The sequence below is a fragment of the Lampetra planeri genome, chromosome 32 (genome assembly GCF_965212315.1).
Source record: "Lampetra planeri chromosome 32, kcLamPlan1.2.h2, whole genome shotgun sequence".
NCBI lineage: Eukaryota > Metazoa > Chordata > Hyperoartia > Petromyzontiformes > Petromyzontidae > Lampetra > Lampetra planeri.
In genome coordinates this window covers 4,223,213-4,246,683 of record NC_136138.1, presented here as the reverse complement: position 1 = coordinate 4,246,683, position 23,471 = coordinate 4,223,213, and the positions used below count along the sequence as shown (strand labels likewise).

General features: G+C 50.8%; 1 protein-coding gene across 1 annotated transcript; it reads left to right on the top strand.

The window, feature by feature from the left end:
* Positions 1–1,469: 1,469 nt before the first annotated feature.
* Positions 1,470–21,654, top strand: LOC144729333 (Krueppel-like factor 15). Its single transcript, XM_078609518.1, has 3 exons — positions 1,470–2,125; positions 7,413–8,906; positions 11,937–21,654. Exons 2-3 carry the CDS (start codon positions 7,912–7,914, stop codon positions 12,103–12,105), a joined length of 1,164 nt encoding a protein of 387 aa, XP_078465644.1. The 5' UTR covers positions 1,470–2,125; positions 7,413–7,911; the 3' UTR covers positions 12,106–21,654.
* The last annotated feature ends 1,817 nt before the right edge of the window (positions 21,655–23,471 follow it).

Here is a 23,471-nt window from a genome sequence, read left to right as displayed (position 1 = left end):
TCTCTCAATGTGTCAGTATATCTCTCAGTGTGTCAGTATATTTCTCAATGTGTCAGTGTATCCCCGTGACACCAGTATATTTCTCAATGTGTCAGTATATCCCCGTGACGCCAGTATATCTCTCAATGTGTCAGTATATCTCTCAAGGTGTCAGTATATCTCTCAATGTGTCAGTGTATCTCTCAATGTGTCAGTATATCCCCGTGACGCCAGTATATTTCTCAATGTGTCAGTGTATCCCCGTGACGCCAGTATATCTCTCAATGTGTCAGTATATCTCTCAATGTGTCAGTATATATCTCAATGTGTCAGTATATCTCTCAATGTGTCAGTATATCCCCGTGACGCCAGTATATTTCTCAATGTGTCAGTGTATCCCCGTGACGCCAGTATATTTCTCAATGTGTCAGTGTATCCCCGTGACGCCAGTATATTTCTCAATGTGTCAGTGTATCTCCGTGACGCCAGTATATTTCTCAATGTGTCAGTGTATCCCCGTGACGCCAGTATATTTCTCAATGTGTCAGTGTATCCCCGTGACGCCAGTATATTTCTCAATGTGTCAGTGTATCCCCGTGACGCCAGTATATTTCTCAATGTGTCAGTGTATCTCTCAATGTGTCAGTGTATCTCTCAATGTGTCAGTATCCCCGTGGTGCCAGTGTGTGCCGGTTGGAGCCGGTCTCGCCTCCACAGCACCCAAGGTCACTTGCACGCAAGGCGCCACGTGATAGCCGTGACGTCACATCCTGCAGCGAAGGGGTAGAATGAGGGGAGGGGTGACATCAAGTGGCTGAGCGAGGCGACCCGCGGTGACGTCACACCGCCCCCCCCCCCACACACACCGAGCCAATCAGGAGCGGCGATACGACCCAACCCCCCTCCCTTCCCCCGACGCGAGCCCCGCCGCGCTCGTGACGTCACCGTCGAGCCTCCCTGCCCGTGACGTCATTGCACGTGGTACACGCGCGAGGGTAACACGTGGACGTGCTTTGCATTGCGGTGCCAAAGACAACAACACAAACATTGAAACGCAGAGATAAAGACAATGGTCCCCCGTGTAGTCCACCACAGGCTGTTGCGGCAAGTTGCTGTTAACGAGCATCTATTAAAGCCGGTACGGCCCACCACGGGGGTTGGTGTGACCAGCGCCACGCCCGACCGCCTTTGTCTCCCCAGTACATTTGATATAAAAAATATACACGCACTGTCACGTTCACAAAGTTACCCCATACAGGATAGGCACGGACTGTTGGGGAAAGTGCTTTTAGCGAGCACCTATGAAGGCTGGCACAGCACACAACACGAATGTCATGTACTGTATCACACATAGCCACACATCGATCTCATTCACACGCGCACTTCTCTCACGCCAGAGAGTGGAGGCAGGGTTGGTCATGTGATGTCACCCGCCGAGCCTCCGTTCTTGTGACGCCATTGCATCGAACACGTGTTTACACAAACACAAAACCAGCCTATGAACACACATACCCAGTCTCTCTCCACACCAAATCTCACATTTACACACATACAAAACTCACCTTTCTTACCCACGGAGCACATACCAACCGACCCCGCACATACCCAAGCTATCACACATACACACTACCCACTCATCACATACATCCACACTTACCCCTACCCACATACCTAACCATTACGCGTACAATACCCCCACCACATACACACACTTTACCAGTTACACACGCACATACCCCTCAAGCATCAAACGCACACACACAGTCATCTATCACATACGCCCACACACATACCACCCCCCACCGCCCACCTTTCACATACGCACACACACACATACTCCCACATCCCCCCACAACACACATCCCCCGCGCACAAGCCGCCCTCCCCCACCGCCGTCATGTGATGATGTGGAGTGGCTGAAACGCGGGTGGATGGAAGCGACATCTGAACGGCAGCAACCTCGATAGAGAGGGGAGTTCTCTGACGACACAACAACAACACCAGCAGCAGCAGTAGCATCATCAACAGCAGCAGTAGCATCACCAACCGCAGTAGCAGCATCAACAACAGCATCAACAGCAGCACGCGACCCATCGCGGGAGAGAGTAGCAAAACGTGGGGCCAATCGCCGGGGGCTGCACAACGAGTAAGTGCTGTTGATGTTGTTGATGTTGTTGTTGATTATGTTGATGGTAAGAGTGCTGGCTTTTTGCTCGTGCCCCCCTTTGCAGGAAGGGGGGAGGAGGGGGCCTTGGGAGTGGAAGCTGTGGGGGGGGGGGGCTCTAAATGTAAGGGGTCGCTTTTCGTTCGCGACGTTGTCTCTGGTCCGTGTTTGCGTGCGAGGGGACACGGGGCTCGGGAAGGTGGCGAGGCGAGAGGCGGGGAGGGTGTCCTGTCTGTAAGGGGACTGCAAGAGACAGAGTTTCACGGCTGTCGCTCGACACTCGTGCACTCCATCTCCCCCCCCTTGTATCAATCCTTCACAGCTCTCCCATACACCTCTTCATGGTGTCATCCATCGGTCCACCGTCCATGCTGCTCGCATTCCAACCAGCCATTCCAGCTACAGTACTTTTAAATGTTCATTTAAGTTCCTACCAAATCGTTGATCCGCCTTTCCGTCACCCCTTATTTCCCAGATATCGATCCACTCAACTTATATTTAATTAACGCCCCTTCTAAATCCACCTATCTAATAACATCAATCCTTCACATCCATCCACCCATCCATACATAACTTCACTCATTTCATCCATCCATAACTCCAGAATTATTTCCATCCACTCGGCAATCAATTGATCCACCGATCAGTGATTAATTATTTTATTATGATATTATTTTATTTCTATTTTATTTACCTATGTGACTTTACCGAAAAAAAACCTAAGAGTATGATCCACCGATCCATTGTTCGCTCATTTCATCCACCAACCAATCTCACCATCCATCATTTACTTAGCGAATCCATGTATCCACCCATGCGTTTAGTTTTTTTTTATCATTCCACCGGACCTTTTTGGCTACGTACGGTGCGAAATAAGTTAAACATACACAGTTCATCCACAATTCCATCAATCCACCCACCACCAATCCATTTCTTAACTCATTTCACTCGACCGAGCGCCCCCCGCGTGGGACCCCCTTCCGCGGGCTCCACGTGGCGTGGAGAGAGACGCGGGGCCCGGGGCGGCCACGGCGGGGCCCGGTGCAGGGGAGGCGGCAGGGAGAGGGGGAGGCGGGGGGGACCCCCCCTACCCCTCCACCCCAACCATCTCCACCCCAACCATCTCCACCCCAACCATCTCGCCTTTTGCCAGTGACGATGGTCACCTTTATAAAAAGATTTCCCGGAGTGAGTTTTCCAAGTTATGGGAGTGTGAAACGGAAGAGTTGCGGTGTACATGCGCATTCGTGCGTCCACGTACACACACACGAGACACACGTTAACACACACATAGACACGTACACGCACACGTAGACACACACACGTAGACACACACACGAGACACGCAGACACACACGTAGACACACACACGTAGACACACACGTAGACACACACACGAGACACACACACGTAGACACACACACGCAGACACACACGTAGACACACACACGAGACACACACACTTCGTGAGCCGCGTTCCCCCCCCCCCACGCGGGCAACATCAGTGGCGAAAATATGAACCGCTCCTGGGAACCTCCACCCTTAGGTCCACACGGCCTTAAATTAATACCGGGTGCGTAGTGTAAACGTGTGCCCGCTGGGGAGACAAAGACGGCCGGGCGGACGTGGTCCTGGCCACACCACCTAACCTCGTGTGCTGGTGCCATAGGTGCTACTCGTTAGCAGCACTTGTCTCAACACGTCTTATAAAGGCGGTACGGGGGGGGATCTATGTGTTGTTTGCACGTGTGTGCACGTGTACAGCACGTTGTGCACGTGTGTGCACGTGTACAGCACGGTGTGCACGTGTACAGCACGTGTACAGCACGTGTGCACACGTGTGTGCACGTGTACAGCACGTGTACAGCGCGGTGTGCACGTGTACAGCGCGGTGTGCACGTGTACAGAATGGTGTGCAGCACGTGTACAGCACGATGTGCACGTGTACAGCACTGTGTGCACGTATACAGCACTGTGTGCACGTATACAGCACTGTGTGCACGTGTACAGCACTGTGTGCACGTGTTGGTACGTGTGAATGGGTGTGTGGGTAGGTCACAGTGTGTGTCATTGTGTATGAGAATGTGAGTGAGAAGTATGTGTGTGCGTGCCGTGTCATTGTGTATGTATGTGAAGTATGTATGAGACATTATACTGGTAGGAACGAAGTGGACCAGACCACCAATAGATTATATCGTCCGTCCGTCCGTCCGTGTATCAACATCGACCCCTACTGCAAACACTTGGCAGGACCCTACAAAAACCTTTTGACTCAGTGGGGCTTTCCTGGCTTAACAAGTGTAATAATACATTATGTTTATATTCTTTGGTTATTCGTTCCTACCAGCCCACCCCGCAGGGTCCTGTTACGCTGTGTATCGAGAGTTTGTGTGAGCGTGTTTTATGGGGATGTCTATGCACGAGGTGTATGCGTGTGCAGTGTGATTGTATATATGTGTGAGTGAAAGTGTGTCGTATTATGATTGTGTAAGACATGAGTGTGTGTAATTGTGTATGTGTGTGCAGTATGTCTGTATGAGAATGGCTGTGTGTGTCTGTGTGCAGTGTGATTGTGTGTGTCGTGTGTATGAGTGTGTGTGTGCAGTTTAACTTGTGTGTGTGTGGTGTGATTGTGTGTGTGTGTGCAGTGTGATTGTGTATGTGTGTCGTGTGTATGATTGTGTATGGGTGTGCAGTGTTAACTTGTGTGTGTGTGTGTGCAGTGTGATTGTGTATGTGTGTGTGTCGTGTGTGTGTGTCGTGTGTATGATTGTGTGTGCAGTGTTAACTTGTGGGTGTGTGTGATTTTGTTTACAATCGAAGTTGTTGGGCGCAGGTTCAACGGTCTGTAACGCAAATCGGCTAGCAATTTAACAGCAGCACCGATGAAAGTCCTTTGTGCGTGTGTGTGGTGGTGGTGAGCCTCAGTGTGCTTATCTTTGTCATTATCATTCCCTGTGCGCTGTGCCGGCCTTCATAGGTGCTGCTCTCCAAGAGCACTTGGAGGCCGTCCATAAATGACGTCATGCACCTAGGAGGGGGGGGGGGTCAGACATTTGTGCCGAGGGGGGGGGGGGTGAGAAATGTGACGTCACATCCAAATACGCAACTTTAAATAAATATAGACAACACGTTCTACTTACTTAAATACACTTTTTAATAAATGTTTTCTCCTACAACATCAGAGTGCAGCGCCACATTAAATACGCACTACAATGATAATAGTTTAAAACGATTTGAAGCATGTTTTATTTTGGGGGGGGGGGGGAGCAGAGCTTTGTGACGTCATATTTGAGGGGGGTCTGACTTTTTGTGACGCCGTGTGACGAGGGGGGGGGCGGTAAAAAATCGTCCAAAATCACGTGACGTCATTTATGGACGGCCCCTTGCCCTAACAGTCTGTTTAGGCTATACAGGGGGTGTTTGTACAGTATTTGTATGTAGCTATGTATGCAAACAAACACAATTCATAACCTTCTTGGTTTTTTAGGTAAAGTCACGTAGAAGGGAAATAATAAAATAATAAAAAATTTACATAATAAAATAATTCTCACGACGTTTCGGCCACAACGCAAGCAGCCGTCCTCAGGTGAAGAACAGGTCTGTCGGAAGGACAGCGTCTGAAGGCAGACCTGTTCTTCACCTGAGGACGGCTGCTTGCGTTGTGGCCGAAACGTCGTGAGAATTATTTTATTATGTTTTCTTTTTATTATTTTATTTTTTCCCTTCTACGTGACTTTACCGAAAGAACCAAGAAGATGAATCCATGCAGTCACGAAAGCTTTAAATCGAAATACAATCATAACTATATACTGATTAATTATAAATAACTGATAAGCAATTACAATCTATATTCCATACTGGATTCATCACCGACGATTGCCTCTCCGCAAGTCGATGTAAACAATCGATTATTTTCCAGTTACCGCAGAGAACATTCACATGTATTTTGCATGTGATTTGCACATCGTTTGAATACAATGCTTGGCGTTAACGAGTCCAACACCGTAATAACAGGTTATCAACTATTAATCGCTACAAGCTCACTCAAAGATTATCGGTACGTAATTGCTACATCGCGGATCGGTGTTACCTTAACTCAACCAGCAGTGGATAGGCCACGGAGTGATCAATATTTGGAGCAGGAGCAAGCATTCCAAGCATAACGATCCTGACGATGCTGATGAGACCCAGGATGTCGAAACGCGTCCACGCAAGAGGTTGCTTCATTGTGCAATTGCCGCTGATCGATATGAACCTGGACTTAAAGAAACAAACGCGTGTGTGGTTACTGATGTATGCTGCTAATAACACAGTACACATGCAGTACTCGTACAACATTCGTACATTATATACAGTACACAATTAACAGTCCACAGTCAGTATACGCAGTACTCAAAGTGCAGAAGGTAACTACAGATACAATACCCAGACAGCTGTACACAGTAAACACTACCTCCTTCTCTGGCTTCTCAATGTGCCGTGACGAAGGGCCATTACCCGAAACGTCGGCTATTGTGCACTTATTTAATTTAGGTTCACACACATTGTTATTGACACGGAGTGTGTTGAGTTTGTTGTTCATGTTTGTGCTGGTACACCACTGCCAATGCAGCACCAGCATCACCGGATAATAAATCGATTTACTAAACAGTATATACAGCACACAAACAGCACTAAAGAGTCAACAGTACACATACAAATAGTGTGCACACAGTGCGCAGTGCACAAATACCACGCCAGGGATCAGCAACCAAAATAACAATAAGAGCCATTTTTTGTTAATCCGGTGTGAAAGAAAACAAGACCCCTGAATGTTTCAATACGAGACCGGTGGTCCTTAATAAATGACATCACGAAAGAGTCCTTATTCATATTCTTAGGTTTTTTTCGGTAAAGTCACGTAGGTAAAAAATTAAAATTAATAAAAGTAAAAATAATAAAAATAAAATAAAAATCACGACATTTCAAGTAATAATACAACAAGCGTGCTGTGACGGTTCCACCTGAAGACGGAAGCTTGTGTTGCCTCCGAAACGTCGTGATTTTTATTTTATTTTTATTATTTTTGCTTTTATTAATTACAATTTTTTACCTACGTGACTTTACCGAAAAACCCTAAGAATATGAATACTTGCAGTCACGAAAGCTTCAAATCTAGAAAGAGTCCTTAGTGAGCTGCATTCGGCTCCAGAGCCACAGGGTGCCCACCACACACCATAACTACACCGTGACTATAACCTCGCCTCTCACCCCCCCAACCCTCTAGGGCCGGGGAGCGTGGGCCCCCCACCCCAGCTCAGCGCTCCTCCTCCTCCTCCTCTCCCGGCGAGGATACGGACACGCGGGCTGCACGTGGAGACCGGTCAGAGGAGAGAATTGGTGAGGCTCAACTCCTTGATTGAGAGAAGAGAGGAGGAGTAGCAGCAGAGGGGGTGGCCCACAGACAGGGCCGATGTGAGTGGAGGTACAGGCAGGATAAGAAGAGGTGGGGGGGGGGTGCCCAAGGACCGTTTGGCACGAGGAGGGGAGTTGAGGTGACGGGCCGGGGAGGAGATGAGAGCACGAGATCAGTGGTCGGGGTGAGAGGAGAGAGAAGAGAGATTCCTTGGCGCCACCACGTGAAAGAGGGAGAGAAGTTAAGGGAGCAAGATCCACGGTGGGAGAAGAGGGGAGAATACCGGAGAGAGGAGGGGAGAGAGAGAGGAGGACCCCAAGTCCCGGGACCTGGGCCTGCGGCGAGTCCCCGTGGTCCCAGGGTCCCCGGGATGGTGGAGGTGATCCCGGCTGAGGCCCCACACATGCAGTCGGACGAGGTGCGCGGAGCGAGCGAACAAGGCCTGGGCTCGGAGGGCGACAGCGACACGAGCAGCAACAGCAGCAGCAGCCCGCGCTCCACATGCAGTGGCAGCAGCAGTGGCGGCGACAGCCCACAATGCAGCGGTGGGACACCTCAGCTGCAGCTGCAACATGAGGCACGGGGTGGCACGGGGCACCACCACCAGCAGCAGCAGGTGTGCACCCTTGAGCTCCCGGACCTCGCGGGTGACTTCAGACCCACGCTGGAAGAGATCGAGGAGTTCCTGCAGGAGCACATGCAGGTGCTCAAGAACGGCGCGGACAGCTCGGCCACAATCAAGGTTGAGGCCACGACAGAGACCAACAAGCACGGCGGCAGCAGCAGCTGTAACGGCGGCGGTGGCGGCGGTAGTGGAGGAGGCACGAGCAGCATCGGCGGCATCAACTGCTCCGGCAGCCCTGGCGGCGCGAGCACGATCCGTCCGACGTCCACGTTACCACTCGTTGTGCAGCCCGTGGCGACGCCAGCGGCGGAACAGTCGGCCGAGGCAGCTGGGCAGTCGCCTCCGCCGATCCCGGCGGGCGGCGTGAAGCTCGCGCAGTTGCTCATCAACATCCAGGGCCAGACATTCGCGCTGGTGCCGCAAGGCCCCGCGTCGTCGTGCCGGCCCTACGTGCGCATCGCTCCCGTGCCCATCGCGGCCAAGCCCGGCGCGGCGCTGCAGGGGCCCGGTGGCCTCATGGTGAGCGGCGTGCCGGTGACGGGCCAGCGGCTGACGGTGCGAGGAGGCCCACACGGGGCGGCGGTTGCAGTGGCGGCGGCCCACGAAGTGCTGAAGATGCACAAGTGTGAGCATCCGGGATGCAACAAGATGTACACCAAGAGCAGCCACCTAAAGGCGCACCTGCGGCGCCACACGGGAGAGAAGCCCTTTGCCTGCACCTGGCCAGGATGCGGATGGAGGTGAGGGATTGGGTGATTTGCGGGGATGAGTTCTGGGCCTTATGAGACCTATTTTTGTGGATCTTTCAGCCACTTGCTATTTGGTCCGATGTCTCCGCATGTCCATTCCACTGTTTGCTTGGGTTTTTGAAGGAAAGTCTGGTTTCACAACCCTATCATCTTCCTGGGTCTCGCATCGGGGTTTTCCTCTTTATGTCGTTTTATCTTCTGCCTCCCTTTCCTCAGTCTCTCATCTTTCAGGTCTCCAATCCCCCGTGTTTTTTTTTATCTCTGGCTTTCACATCTCTTGAGTGTCAGTCCTGGTTTCTCAACTCCTTGATCCGAGCTCTCTCTGTTCCATGATCTGAATTACTCCCAAATGTTCTCACTCCTGGGTTTTACATTCCATCGGTCTTATCTGCTATGTGTCCCCCACGTCTGTCATCCCTGGTTCCCTCTTCCCTTCCCGTGTATCTGGATCCTGGGTTCTCCGATCCCCTAACCCTTGGGTTTATCAATGCCAGTTCTTCACTTGCTAATCCTCCAGTTTCTTATCAGTAACCTGTGCGTGGATATTCCAGTACTGTGCAAAGTCACTCTTCAAACAGTGTGTCTGAAAATGTCAAACTCAGTTTTTTACCAGGTGGATTATATTGTGTAGTGACCTTTGTCTGCCCAGTGTCCCTCAAATCTTAGCACATTTCCTGCCTCCCCAGATATCCTATCCCCCAAATCACTTGGTGGTGTTTTTAGTTCCTATGGTCAGTTGAACGAAATCACTCCAGTGAAACTTCCCCCTTCGCTTCCATTCCAAAGCACAGCGACGTTAACTAAGAAACATTTTTACTTGGGTGTGTTCAATGTAACCGGGCCCAGCTGTCCCATCCCCTCAACCCCAGCTCCTTCCATCCCTTCAACCCCAGCTCTCCCATCCCCTCATCAACAGCTCTCTCATCCCTTCAGCCCCACCTCTCCCGTCCCCTCACCCCCAGCTCGCCCATTTTCGTGTCATCTCCGCTTCTCCCTTTCTCGCGGCCCCGAGGCATGGCGACGCGTTCCGCGCAGATGGCGGTACACGTGACACCACAACAATCTCTCTCCTCTCTCACTTTCCACTCCCCTACCCTCTCTTCCTTCCGCTCCGCCCTCCGCCCCACGCCTTCACCCCACGCCGTGTCTCCCCCCTCTCCTGCCCCGTGCCGCCCACCCGCCCGTAACGCGGCGGTTTCCGTCGCCTACACGTGGCTGCCCAGGCTGTCAAAGGCCACGTGACAGCTCCCACAGCAAAACCATAGCCCCAACCCCAATGCAAATAATAACCTAAGCATAATCATAAATTATAACCGGAAGGCGGGAAGGCGCAGTGATAGGACTTGTGTCTCATAACAAGTAGGAGCCTGGGTTAGATTCCAGACTCGGGTGCCTGTCTGCGTGGAGTTTGTATGTTCTCTCCCCCTGTTCTGTGTGGGTTTCCTCCAGTTTCCTGCTTTAGCTAGAAAAAACCCCACAAATCGTAACTGGTATTGGGCAACGATGAAACGTTACTTGCAAATTACTCAATTGGGATGACACACGGTAGCAGCAACAACGTTCCCCCTGTTACTGCGAAAACTTAGTCGGACCCTCCTGAAAAAGAGTCTTAAGACTCAGGTAAGCCAGCATAATTAGAACAAGAGTAATACAATACCCATAGCCATACCCAAACATATCTCGACTCCAAAAAACATTTTCCAACTACATCCCTGTAGGGTGAATTTTTTTACAGCGAGGGGGGGAGATAATTTTGGGGGAGCACGACACAATGTTTAACAGACTTTAAACAAAAGTTATTTGCTAAACGGGGTTAACGATATGATCTGCTTTTGTCTATCATGCATTCTACTCTTCTACTCTTGCAGCTGCCCCTGTGTGTGTATGAGGAAAGGCCACGGCTTCCATTGCTTCATTGGCTCTGAAGGGTTTTATCAGCGTGGGGCGATAATTATTTGAAAACCCACAATTTTAATATGCTGCTTCTATTCACGTGATTGGTGACACTGCTGAAACCATCAACTTACTACACCAGAGAACACGGTTTCATCACAACTCGGTCTTTGTGAGTCTATGGGACTGTGTGATTCTATAGGTCTCTGTGTGAATCTATGAGACTGTCTTAGTCTATGGGCCTCTGTGTTAGTCTGAGACTCTGTGAGTCTATAGGTCTTCGTGCGAGTCACTGGTGACCATGCTGAGACCATCAACTCACGAAATCAGAGAAGCCCGGTTTCTTTAGTACAACAACCGGGCCTGTTGCACTCCTCAGTGATGCACGGCCCGCACCGACGCCTGTGGCTGCCTGCATGTTGGTCGTCCATGCAAGGACTAACCGAGCTCAATTCTGCATAGCTTCCGAAATTTGACACATTCCGGGTGATATGGTCATCGCCCACCTTTAATCCGTAAACTGTGCAAATCTGTGGACAATAGGCAAGTCCTGCGATAAAAAATATTTTACGTCGCATCAGCCGCTCGACCTGAATAACTTGTATCCTGTGTGCACAGGTACCCTGTAGGGTCTGTTAACCCGTGCCTCATCCCACATACATTCTGTATATACATCCACTATCCATCAATCATGGCGTGTCCCGTATCCATTGTCATGGTCAGTCCGTGAGGGTTGGTGAAAGTGAGGAGTAGAGGAGACGGGAGGAGTACAAATACCGTGGCGGATTTGGCCGCATCGCCGTCCGCTGCTGACGACGTAGGCCCTACGGCAGCCGAGAGAGACGTGTGCACAGTGGTCGCCCACCCGAACAATATCCCGCCTCAATGCTGTTTAGCTTCTGAGATCTGATATCTGACGAGATCGGGCAGATTTCTGGTGATGTGGCAATAGGCGCAGGTTTTAAGTCAGTGCAGCGAGACAGTCGCAAGTGTGCACGCCCGTCTGCGTGCGCGTCTGCGTGCGCGTCTGCGTGCGCGTCTGCGTGCACTCGTCTGTGTATGTGCTTAAATGTGCGCGCGTCTGCATTGTGCGTGCCTGCGTGCGCATGCGTCTGTCCGCGCGCCCAGGTTCTCGCGCTCGGACGAGCTGTCGCGCCACCGCCGCTCGCACTCGGGCGTGAAGCCGTACGCCTGCCCCGTGTGCGGAAAGAAGTTTGCGCGCAGCGACCACCTGTCCAAGCACGTCAAGGTGCACCGCTTCCCACGCTCCAGCCGCTCCGTGCGCTCCGTCAGCTGACTGACGCGCCCCCCTCTGCGGGTTCTGCCCTCCCCTCCCGCGGGTGCCACACCCCACCTCTCCACGGGCCCTCGCCCCCCAAAGGGTGCCTTGCCTCCCAAAGGGTGCTGCCCTCCCAGTCCATGATGCACGACCCCCACCACCCCTCACCCCTGGTTTTCTTCGAAGGCTACTGGCCCCTTGTCTACCCTACCAAGTGACACCGAATGCAACCGGGGTCTGGCTCTCCACTCAGCTACCCTCACATGAGGATGTAAAGTGTCTGACGGTGCTGTACAGAAGTGGCGCTGAAGCACGTGTGTGACGGCGGTGATGACAACTGAGATCGGGGTGGAAAAGGGTTGGACCCCCTGAGGGAAGAGGGGACCAGGTGGAGCGTATCGGATGGTGGACGCTGCAAGGAGGAGGACTACCTTCGGATTTCTTCTTTAAAGAGCTGGAGATGCAGACATGTGAATAATGATGAACCCAGGTCCGATAGCACTTGTTGTTTGTATAAGTACAAAGCGATTTGTACACTTGTGCGTATATATATATGGCCTATGCGTGTGTGGGGCACGTGCCCACCTCTGCGCGTTGCGCCCGCTGCCTCGCAAGGCCTAAAGGGCGGCACACGGATGATGGAGCAAACCCTTCTTGGTATCAGGCAAAGCGTCTCGCAGCGAGCACCGCCACGCGTGGATCCATCAGTGGGATCACCCCGAAACGCGGCGAGAAAACTGCGCTGTGACGTGCGACGCCACCACGTGTGAGCGGATACCGCCCGGGAGTTAATTTCTCAACTGAATATTTTCCAGTGTTTCTGGTAGAATCAATGGAGTAGCTGGCACGTGACTCGTAGCCACATGCATATGGAGAGTTCCACTGGGTGTGGTGCGGTGTGGAAGGGGTTGCTGATTTTTCCTCTGGGTTGGCGACGTCCTGAACACTGGCCTCCCATAACCCAACCTGTCCTGCTATGCTGACCCGGTCGGCAACAAACTCTTTCATCACACGAGCGACTGAGTGAATTTTATTAAAATTGATGAAGCGATGATGTCAGGCGGTGGTTCCATTTCCACACCGTCGTTTTTTTCTACTGCCGAGCGAGAACCTTTTTCCCCGCCCTGGTTGCGGCCGCCGGAAGATGGGAGCGACTCGCTGAATCAAGGTCTCTGTCCGTCACGCCACCTGGACTCTCGTCCCTTAGGCCTCTGGAGGGTGCGGGGGGGAGGGGAGACACAACATCCAAGGGGCCACGAGCGGCCAGGTTGGGGGCCGCAGGTGCCGAGGGAGGGTGAAGGGTCAGGGTTCGCCCCCGACTGCGATGCTGGCCTTGGCTCGGAGAGGAGCGTGTGGTTTCGTGGTTTGCGTCACGCCACTTGGCTCGCCGTGCCGTGAACGTTCGCCGTCATCTCGCCGGAGCGAAAGAGCTGTTGATGCTGTCGCCGGCGCTCGGAAATTCACCGATATTTTTTGCCGCTCACGTCGCCGACTCTAAACCCTAACGGTAACTGCCTTTTCCCAGACAAGAGGACAGGTATGGGATTTTTTTGGATCGTAGCCCTACCTCAGTTGCCAGTCCTAAATTCTCTTGCCTCCAATGGTAATTGGCAGCTGGCCAACAAGTGCCCACGTGTTGCCTAAAACGGTTCATGAGTGAAGTCTGGCAGCCGCGCTGTCTGGCAGGAGTGGCAGCATGCTGTGGGTGTCCCATCCATAGCGTGCGTGCGCGTGTGTTCATGGGCGTGCGCGCGTGTTAGTCTGTTATAGTGTGTGTTGGCGTGCGTTCTTGTGTTCGGCACGCGGGTGCTTGTGTGCCCGCCTGTTGCGCGGTCGCACACACAGAGTGAATACCTCAGCCGGACATTGCGTCGGAACGCTCGTCTACGCCACCCGGACTTCGCCCCAGGCGGGGTTCCTGTGTTTGCTCAGGGTCACAGCCAGCGGCCAGTCACCTCGTTAGACAACCACGCACGCATGCGTACGTGTGTGCGTGCGATGCGTGTGCATGGGCACTCACAAATGTGCACACGCGTGTTTGCGTGTGAGTGGATCTGCGTGCGTGTCTGTGTGTGTGTACGCGTCTGTTTACATGCGTTCATGTGCGTCGGGGTCAAGAGGTCATCACGGGTAAGGCCGATAAAAAATCAAAGTCACAGTGCGTCCCTATAAAGGCACAAACAGATAAAGGTGAGAGGTCGACGAGAGTGGAAGTCTCTTTTTCCATGGAGCGCTGCGCACGCAAACCGTGTCACCACAGCACGGCGAGGCCACCACACTCAAGCGCCGTGCGGTATAAATGGTAGCCAGCGCTCGGATGTTATAAAATTCCGCGTTACGATAGTTCGCACACTTGCACTCGCAATCCAGAGGTCACCCGGTTGAGTTCTGTCTCCCTGGCTTGGCAGTCAAATTAATGGGCCAAGTTTCTTATATCCCGCCCCACGACTCCCTCTGTCCACCCAGCAGCATCAATAATTTTCACCACAGTCTGTCGATTGGCAGGTTGCGTGTGGTGGGGGTGAGGTTTTGGTACGCGCATATATTCCAAAACGTCTGGCCAGCGTGCAAGAGTTGGGACCAAATTACTCCCTTGGAGTGGAGGCCCTTCTGCCTGCAGTGGCATGAGCAAGTCATTGCAGGGCTGCGCCTATCTGTCCTTTGAAAAAGAGGCTTTTGGTCGTAGCGAACTCTCGCGTGAAGAATGTGGAATGGATGGATGAGCAATCATAATTTTTTTAGTTGCCCAAGTCCATTGATAGTCTTAAAATCGGTGGTGAAAAAAAAAATCCACATTCCTATAGAGGGAACCAGTCGCCCCATAGAGAACCATTGTTGACCTACAATAAAGTGGTACTCAATTTACCATCCCCCAGAGATGATGGGCCGAGTTTGACAACTGACAGGTCATTTAACTTACAACTGTAAGTCTTGTGGGTGACAGCACTAACAAGCCACCACAATCGGTGTCAGATGAAAATAATAATAAAAACCGGTAAACCTGTTAAGTTTTTGTAGAATGGGGGTAACGTCCGCTTGTAATGTTTCAGATTGTGTTGCGTAAATTTGTATTGGTACTCGGAAAAGAAATATTTCAAAATTTAGCAGCAGGACTCTCAAAGTACAGTCTTTTTTTTTAAACATTTGTGTTCAAATGTTGCTTTCAGCATCCTGAGATGAGATACAGGAATTTTAATTCTGTACTTTCGTAGAGAGCGGTGCACCACGCTGTCAAATAATAATATCTCCATAACACGAAGTTTCATTACGGCTTTTGAAGTCCATTCGTTATGCCTTTTCTTCATCCCCGCTCGAGTAGTAGAACGGTCGGCAGCGTGGTTATCTGGCTACCGGAGTTCGATTCCTGCCCACGGCTAGCAATATCTGAACCGGTCCTTGGGTTCCCACCTTTTTAAATCCTTTATATTAAGTTCACTTGCTTGCTTGCTTGCGCGCTTACGACCGTGCAAATCTTTCGGTAGTTTTTTAACCCACTTCCCGTGATCCAATCGAGCTGACATTTTGCACACAGACTCGTTGTGCGTGACAATTTATTTTCGTGAAAATGTTACACTTTTTAGGAAAAAATAAATTATATTTAATTACCAATTGCTTAATGGTGGCAGGCAATCATCTGACCCATAGGTGGCAGCCATCTCAAGCCAGAGGACGAGAGGACTTTAGCCGCCACGCATATAAAGGATTTATAGTGAAAAACTTTGTTTTTACGGGTTAATTTTTTCCCATCTCACTCTAACAGCATGGTCAGATATGTCCAAGCAACCCCCAGTGGCTGATACCACGTGAGCAGTGGATCGACAAACAGCTGAACATTAAGCACATTTTGAACTTCCTACAAAGAGTGCCGCGCGGCAAGACGTTAAGACTCTGAAGTTCTCCATGCAGCAATATCTGTCGATCGCTATAATTATTATTAGCTTGGAACATTCGAGCTATGTCTGCTGGGCACCGATTGTGATGAGTTTCCGGAGTGTCTAGGGGGAATAAGATCCGTGGTGACCTCGGCCTGACCTCAGCGTGACCTTGAGACTTGGGGCATTTCTGCTGAACTCTGAAAAACCCTTTGAATGTGACGTATTATCGCTCGCTCGCGATCTCTCTCTCTCTCGATGACTGCGTGAACCGAACACAAACGGCAAACAACTCCTATCAGAACTGTACGTGCTTGGGCTTTGCGTTCCGGGCTCTGTGAATCTGAAGATGTTTAGATTGCCCACAGGAGTGCTTTCACGATGTCACTTGTGAAATTTGACGACAAAGTGTCAGAGTTGTCCCTCAGTGCTGGTCACTTGGTGACGGGCATCAGAGGGCAGCAGTGTGTAGAAAAATCCATTGTTGTACTTGACTCCTCTGTCATTATGCTCCCCCGCGCCTGCACCCACCCGCACTGACCAGCACGGTGAACTTTGGTCAAATAACCCGCAGGACCCGCACGGCATGGAGAGGCCGCTATCCAGCAGTGGATTCACAAGGGCTGTACATGTACTTTGACCTTGCCACTGTCGTATTGGCGCTCCTGACTGTACATTTCAAGTATATTTTTCCTCCCAAACGAAGCTTCAAACACGTGCGGTACATCTTCTTGGTTCTTTCGGTAAAGTCTCGTAGAAGGGAAATAATAAAAATAAAACAATCAAATAATTCCCAGAATTATTTTATTATGTTTTATTTTACGTGACTTTACCGAAAGAACCAAGAAGATGAATCCCTGCAGTCACGAAATCTTTAAATCGAAACGTGCGGTACAGCCCCGGGCGGACACACAGTACCTACAAGATGAGAGCTGTGTTTGTTTCCAAGCCGTGTTGTCTTCGTTTAACCACTCGGTGCTCGGGCCGGATTCCACAGACCTCTCGTGCCACCCTGTGCCAGCCGGTTGGCCCCTCCGCCTCATCTTCAACCGCATTGTTGCCTTTCGTGGGAACACACGGCTCGAGCATACTTGGCACTGGAACAAAAATATGTAGCGACTCGAAGAAAAAAAACTCGTGCTCTTCAAACAACAACACACAAAAAAAACACGCAACAAACAGCTCGTGGGTTTATGGACGCCGACAAGCAATCCTGAGCCAAGGGCGGATGAAACCCAAAGATGCGCACGCACTCGCGAAACGGAGCGGAAACGGGCGCCAGCATTCTGATGAGCCGGAGTCCAGTTCCGAAACAACTAACTCGGCGCATTGAGCCCCTGTGCCGGCCGCCGTGTCTTCTTCTCAGAGTGCATGATGTTTCTCAAATGTTTTTTTGGGTTTTGTTCCAGCGCTGTGCCGAGTCTCGCCGTGTCCCCTGTGCCTCTCTCGGTGTCAGTGGGTGGTAGTGGTGGAATCGGTCGATCTGCTGTCTCGGGTTTTTTCGTGAATTTTGAGAACAAAACGTCCCCGTTGTCACGACCGTGTGTCGGTCGCCATGCGCAATGGGCGTTGGGAGTGATGACGATGACGATGGCGGTGGTGAGGAGGGGAACGCGTTGGCAATGTACAGGAGAAGCAATTGAAACGGTGTCTGACATTTAACGGACAGGATTGTGTATGACATCGGTCAATTTGAAGACATCAACCTCTTTCATTATGGGCTGGTTTGCCCAGAACCAGCCCTAGCTATCAGCCTAGCCCTGCTCTTGAGCCCAGCTTTCGTGTTAACTGTGACACTAGCCCAACACGTGCATATTCTATCAGGACGTGTTCGTGTCTGTGAGATGTTTTTTCGTTCAGGGTGTAATATTTTAATGACGGCGAGAACTGTAAATTCCGCGACCTCAATTCCTGGAACCAATATCCAGACCAGTGTGTGATGTGCACTTGATGTGCTAGATGTGTGTGTGTGATGCGTGTAATGTGTGTGATGTATGTTGTGTTTGAGTGTGATGTGTGTGAGTATGATGCGTGGTGTGATGTGTGATTTGTGTCTTGAGTCAGATGTCTTCTAACACCCAGCCCTGGTGGCGGTTGATGAGGCCCCTCGGGGTAGAGTCCTCCTGCTGGGTGAATTTAACGTCCAAGGGGAGCCATGACACAGACACCTGGACCGAAGTGATTGGAAGGCATGGATGGGCCAGACTTCTATGCAGCCAATGGCCTTATAATCACCAACACGCTGTTCTGACATCGGCGCATCCACACAACAAAATGGATGCATGCCGGATCCAAGCAAGAACATCTGCTGGACTACATAGTGATGGAACAGCAAATGTGGGCCGATGTCCTTGATACCAGGACCTACCATGGAGCTGATCTGCCCACTGACCATTGGTGTGCCATCTTTAAGATGTGACAGCCATTCTTCCACTTCAGTGGTGTGCATTCCACCTCGGACCCCATTCAAGCCCACCAGCAGCATAGTCATAGTCGTGGTCATTCGATGAAAACGGCGAGCGAGAATTTCATCATTGCTTGCAGCTGGGCTTGGGATAACCCCCCCCCCTCTTCCTAATGACGAGCTGCAGTTATAGCTCTTGTTGTGTTTGCGTGTGTATGACGTTGATATGAAATGTGTGATTGAATGTGGGATTGAATGTGGTGTAATATGTATGTATGGTGTGTGTGCGTGCGATTTGCATGATGTGTGTGAAGCGGCGGCGCAGTGGTTAGCGCACTACGCTGCGAACCTGGCAGCCTGAGTTTGAAACCCGGCCATGGCTAACATCAGTGGTGGGTGATATCTAAACCGGCCCTGGGCTTCCGCTAGTTCAACTCAGTCTGAAATGAGTACTTGGTATGGTGTGTAAACGTCAGCACTGGAGAGACAAAGGTGGCCGGGCGTGTTGCTCACCACACCACCCAATCTTGCACGACGCAAGCTTTAACAGGTGCTCACCAACAGCACTTGACCCCCCCACAATCTGTGGCTATACCAGGAATGTTGAGTATGATGTGTGGGAGAGTGATGTATGTGTCATCTGTTGTGCAGATGTCGTATGGTATGTCTGTACTGTGTGTGCGTGGTGTCTGTATGTGGCGTGTGTGGTGTACGTGGTATTTTGTGTAAACGTGGTGTGTATGTGCGATGTGTTATTGTAGTGGGATGCATGGGGTGCGTGTGCTGCAAGGTGAGAATGGAGTGAGGTGTGTATATATACATGCGGTGTATATGATGTGCAGTGTGTATATGAGATTAAATGGTGTATGATGTGTATATAAAGTGTGTGTGTATGTGAAGTATGGTGTTCCCATTAAACATGATGTTGGCGTTTAGTTGAAATCGTTGGCCTGTCGCTGGTTGGCCCAACGTTCCACGTTTACTGGGCTTTGGCGCGTGCATGTCATGCATTAGAATCTGTGAAATCCATCGCTCGCTCTGCACTTAAAACAGCAACACCTTGACTTACGCACACACTCCACTCTCGTCTCTCTGTGCACCTCCGCCGAGAGTGAATGGAAACTTGGGTCAACCACTCGCAACCACAATTCGGCAGCAGTAGCAGCAGCACCGCTCTCCCGGTGTCACGACTTGCACCCTCGGTGCCACGTCGCAACCAAGCGAACCCCTGACTGTAAATTTCACATCCCCCGCCCTTGTCAAATCCACTGCTGGATGAGGGCCTCCCCACCCATTGTGGGTTGTTGGGGGGGGCGGGGTAATGGTTATTTGACCATATTTCACAATTTGTGGGAGCGGTGGCGCAGTGCTTTACACACTGCGCTTCGAATGTGGCGACTTGAGTTCCGATTCCCGCTTACGACCAACATCAGTGACGAATATTTGAAAAGGTCCTGGGTCTCCCCCCTAGGTCGAATCTTACCCTAAATGAGTATTTAGTCCGGTGTTAAAGATCATCAGCACTGGGGAGAGAACGGCGACCGGGCGTGGTGTTAGCCACCCACCCCGTCGTGTGCCGTGCCGGCCTTCATAGGTTTTCGCTTATCAGCACTTGCCCCAAAAGTTTGTGAAAGGCTATACGGGGGGGTCTATGACTTTGGTTGTTTGACCATGCTAAACAGGCGTGTGAATTGTAGCAAGGTTGCAGCCAGTGAAAGTTTGTTAAGTCAAACTCTTAGTTCTTTCGGTAAAGTCACGTAGGTAAAAAATGAAATTAAAATTAATAAAAATAAAACAATAAAAAATCACGACGTTTCGGAGGCAACACAAGTCTCCGTCATCAGGTGGGACCGTCACAGCCAGATTTGCTGCATCAAGTTTTTATTAATTTTAATTTCATTTTTTACCTACGTGACTTTACCGAAAGAACTAAGAGTATGAATCCTTGCGGTCACGAAAGCTTCAAATCTAGAATTTGTGAAGTCAAGTTCGTCAAGACTCTCAGTGAACATGGAACGTTGCACCAACGTTGGCGTGTTTTCTGGGCGTGCATAATATGAATGATTTAGTATTTTGTTTAATTAGCCCCTTAACTCTAAAGCACTTATTCCTCGCCCAGCACTTAACGGTAAAGCCCTTTGAGTGAATGTAGTCGCCGTGACCTCGAGTGGGTGGACAATTTTTACGGCTCTTTCTCGAAACTTTTTGACCTCCCCTCCCCCGTCCCATACACACACACACTATGTACTGCTGTAAACTGTCCCGTGTGGTGCGTGTGTGTAACTTGCATACCGACACAAGATGTATACCCGTGACCACACGCCGTGCGAGCCCCGGTCGTGTGGCACCACGACTCGAATGTACTAGACTTACATAGATACGCGTGCAGTGCACATACACCTTGTGTTATCCCCCACGTGGCAGGCCTGAAACCACGTGGCAGAGTTAACCCAACGTGGCAGGGTTATAAATTCACGTGGCAGGGTTGACACCACGTGGCAGAGTTAACCCGACGTAGCAGGGTTATAAATCCACGTGGCAGGGTTATAAACCCACGTGGCAGAGTTAACCCAACGTGGCAGAGTTAACCCAACGTAGCAGGGTTATAAACCCACGTGGCAGGGTTATAAACCCACGTGGCAGGGTTATAAACCCACGTGGCAGGGTTGACACCACGTGGCAGGGTTGACACCACGTGGCAGGGTTGACACCACGTGGCAGCGTTATAAACCCACGTGGCAGAGTTAATCCAACGTGGCAGCGTTATAAACCCACATGGCAGGGTTGACACCACGTGGCAGCGTTATACACCCACGTGGCAGGGTTATACATCCACGTGGTTGCGTTATAAACCCACGTGGCAGACTTAACCCAACGTGACAGCATTATAAACCCACGTGTCAGGGTTGACACCACGTGGCAGCGTTATACACCCACGTGGCAGGCTTGACACCACGTGGCAGGGTTGACTTCACATGATAAAGTTAGCTCAATCTGGTAAAGGTCAGCGTCATATCTTGTCCCCGTCATTAATCATCTCAGGTTTCCCAACCCTCCCGCATCCTTGCGGAATGACAAATTGGTAATAATACGAATGAGTAACATTAATACATTAATAAAAAGTCATAGTAATACTGTATTAGTGGTATAATTACAAATCTATATTTTTGTGTGTGGGGTGAGTGCTGGTGTGCATCACCTGTGTTGTGGCCACGTGCGCTAGGTGTGCGAGATCATCGGCATCATCTCAATAAACACGTGTACAAAGAAACGGATACACGAGGCAGCTGAGCTCTGCGGGTCTGTGTGTGTGTCGATTTATTTGCGTGGTGAGTGCGCGTTGTGTGTAGGAAGCGGTAGTGTTGCGGTTAGCGCGCTGCGCTACGAATACGACGACCCTGGTTCTATTTCCGCTCACAGCCAACACCAGTGGCGATTATTTTAACTGGACAAAGGCCTCCCCTAGGTCGACTCGGCCTCAAATGAGTACCTGGTGCGGTGTGTAAAAAACATCGCCACTAGGGGACAAAGGGGGTCGGCCTTCATCAGTGCTCGCTAACAGCACTTGCCCCAACAGTTTGTTAAGGCAATACGGAGGATCTTTGTGTTTATTTACACGGGTTTCCATCTGCCAATCACCTCACGTAACCCGTGACCTCCTGCCAACGAGCCTTTGGGGCCGTCCATAAATGACGTCACGCACCGGGGAGGGGGGTCAGACATTTGTGAACATGTGTAGCAAGAGGGAGGGGGGGTTGAAAAAATGTGACGTCACATCAAAATGCGCAACTTTAAATAAATAGACAACACGTTCTACTTATTCATAATCAACGTTTTTGGGTTTAGATCGCGTTATTTATAAATGTGTCGTAACCCTCCACCACCCGACACGGCCTTTCTTGCTTGCTTGCTTGCGCGCTTACGACTGTGCAAATCTTTCGGTCGTTTTTTAACCCACTTCCTGTGATCCAATCGAGCTGACATTTTGCACACAGACTCGTTGTGCGTGACAATTTATTTTCGTGAAAAAAATATTTCCAAAATTTTACACTTTTTTGTAAAAAATAAATTATATTTAATTACCAATTGCTTAATGGTGGCAGGTAATCATCTGACCCATAGGTGGCAGCCATCTCAAGCAAGAGGACGAGAGGACTCTAGCCGCCACACATATAAAGGATTTATAGTGAAAAACTTTGTTTTTACGGGTTAATTTTTTAAATCCTTTATATTAAGTTCGCTTGCTTGCTTGCGTGCTTGCTTGCTTGCGTGCTTGCTTGCTTGCTTACGACCGTGCAAATCTTTCGGTCGTTTTTTAACCCACTTCCCGTGATCCAATCGAGCTGACATTTTCCACACAGACTCGTTGTGCGAGACAATTAATGTTCGTGAAAAAAATATTTCCAAAATTTTACACTTTTTAGGCAAAAAAAAATATTTTACATATGTAATGCGGGCGAAAGCGACCTCCCGGATGTGACGTCACGAGGAGGCGGAGCCAGGTGACGTGGGTGAAAGGTAGGGGGTCCTTAAGCGCGTAAACCGGAAGGGGAAGTCAGTCGGGGTGTGAATGGAAAGGTGTGGGGCCACGCGGGCGTACGAGCCGAGGGGGCACCGTCAGAAGCGGGAGCCAACCCTGGGAACAGTAGGGAGCTACTGGGAGGTGTAAAGCTGCAGATAGAGATAGGCAGTAAGGCTGTGTGTGAGGGGCAGCGGGGTGGCTGCCAAGGGTCGCAGGAGCGACGAGAAGGCGAGACAGCACGAGGCTGTCAGAGCTGCAGCAGGAACAGCCAAGGGAGCTGTGTGAGAGTACAGCAGCGGAGCTGCTGTGGGGCTGCAAGAGCGACAAGAACAGCAGCGGGGCTGCTGATGTGGACTGGAGTGACATCGGAACCAGCACAGAGAGAATAAGAGAGACAGCCGTGTGGGAACGCAGTACGGACCGAATAAAGGACACTGAGCCAGAGAACGTGGTCAAGTCTTTTATTACACTGGTGTCAGAAGTGGGGTGAAGGGACCTCGTAAACCACTCCCTGAATACATTCAGGACACGGTTCGCCGGGTTACGGAGGCGCGGGAAAACGCCCGCGTGGCTACGGCCAAAGCCC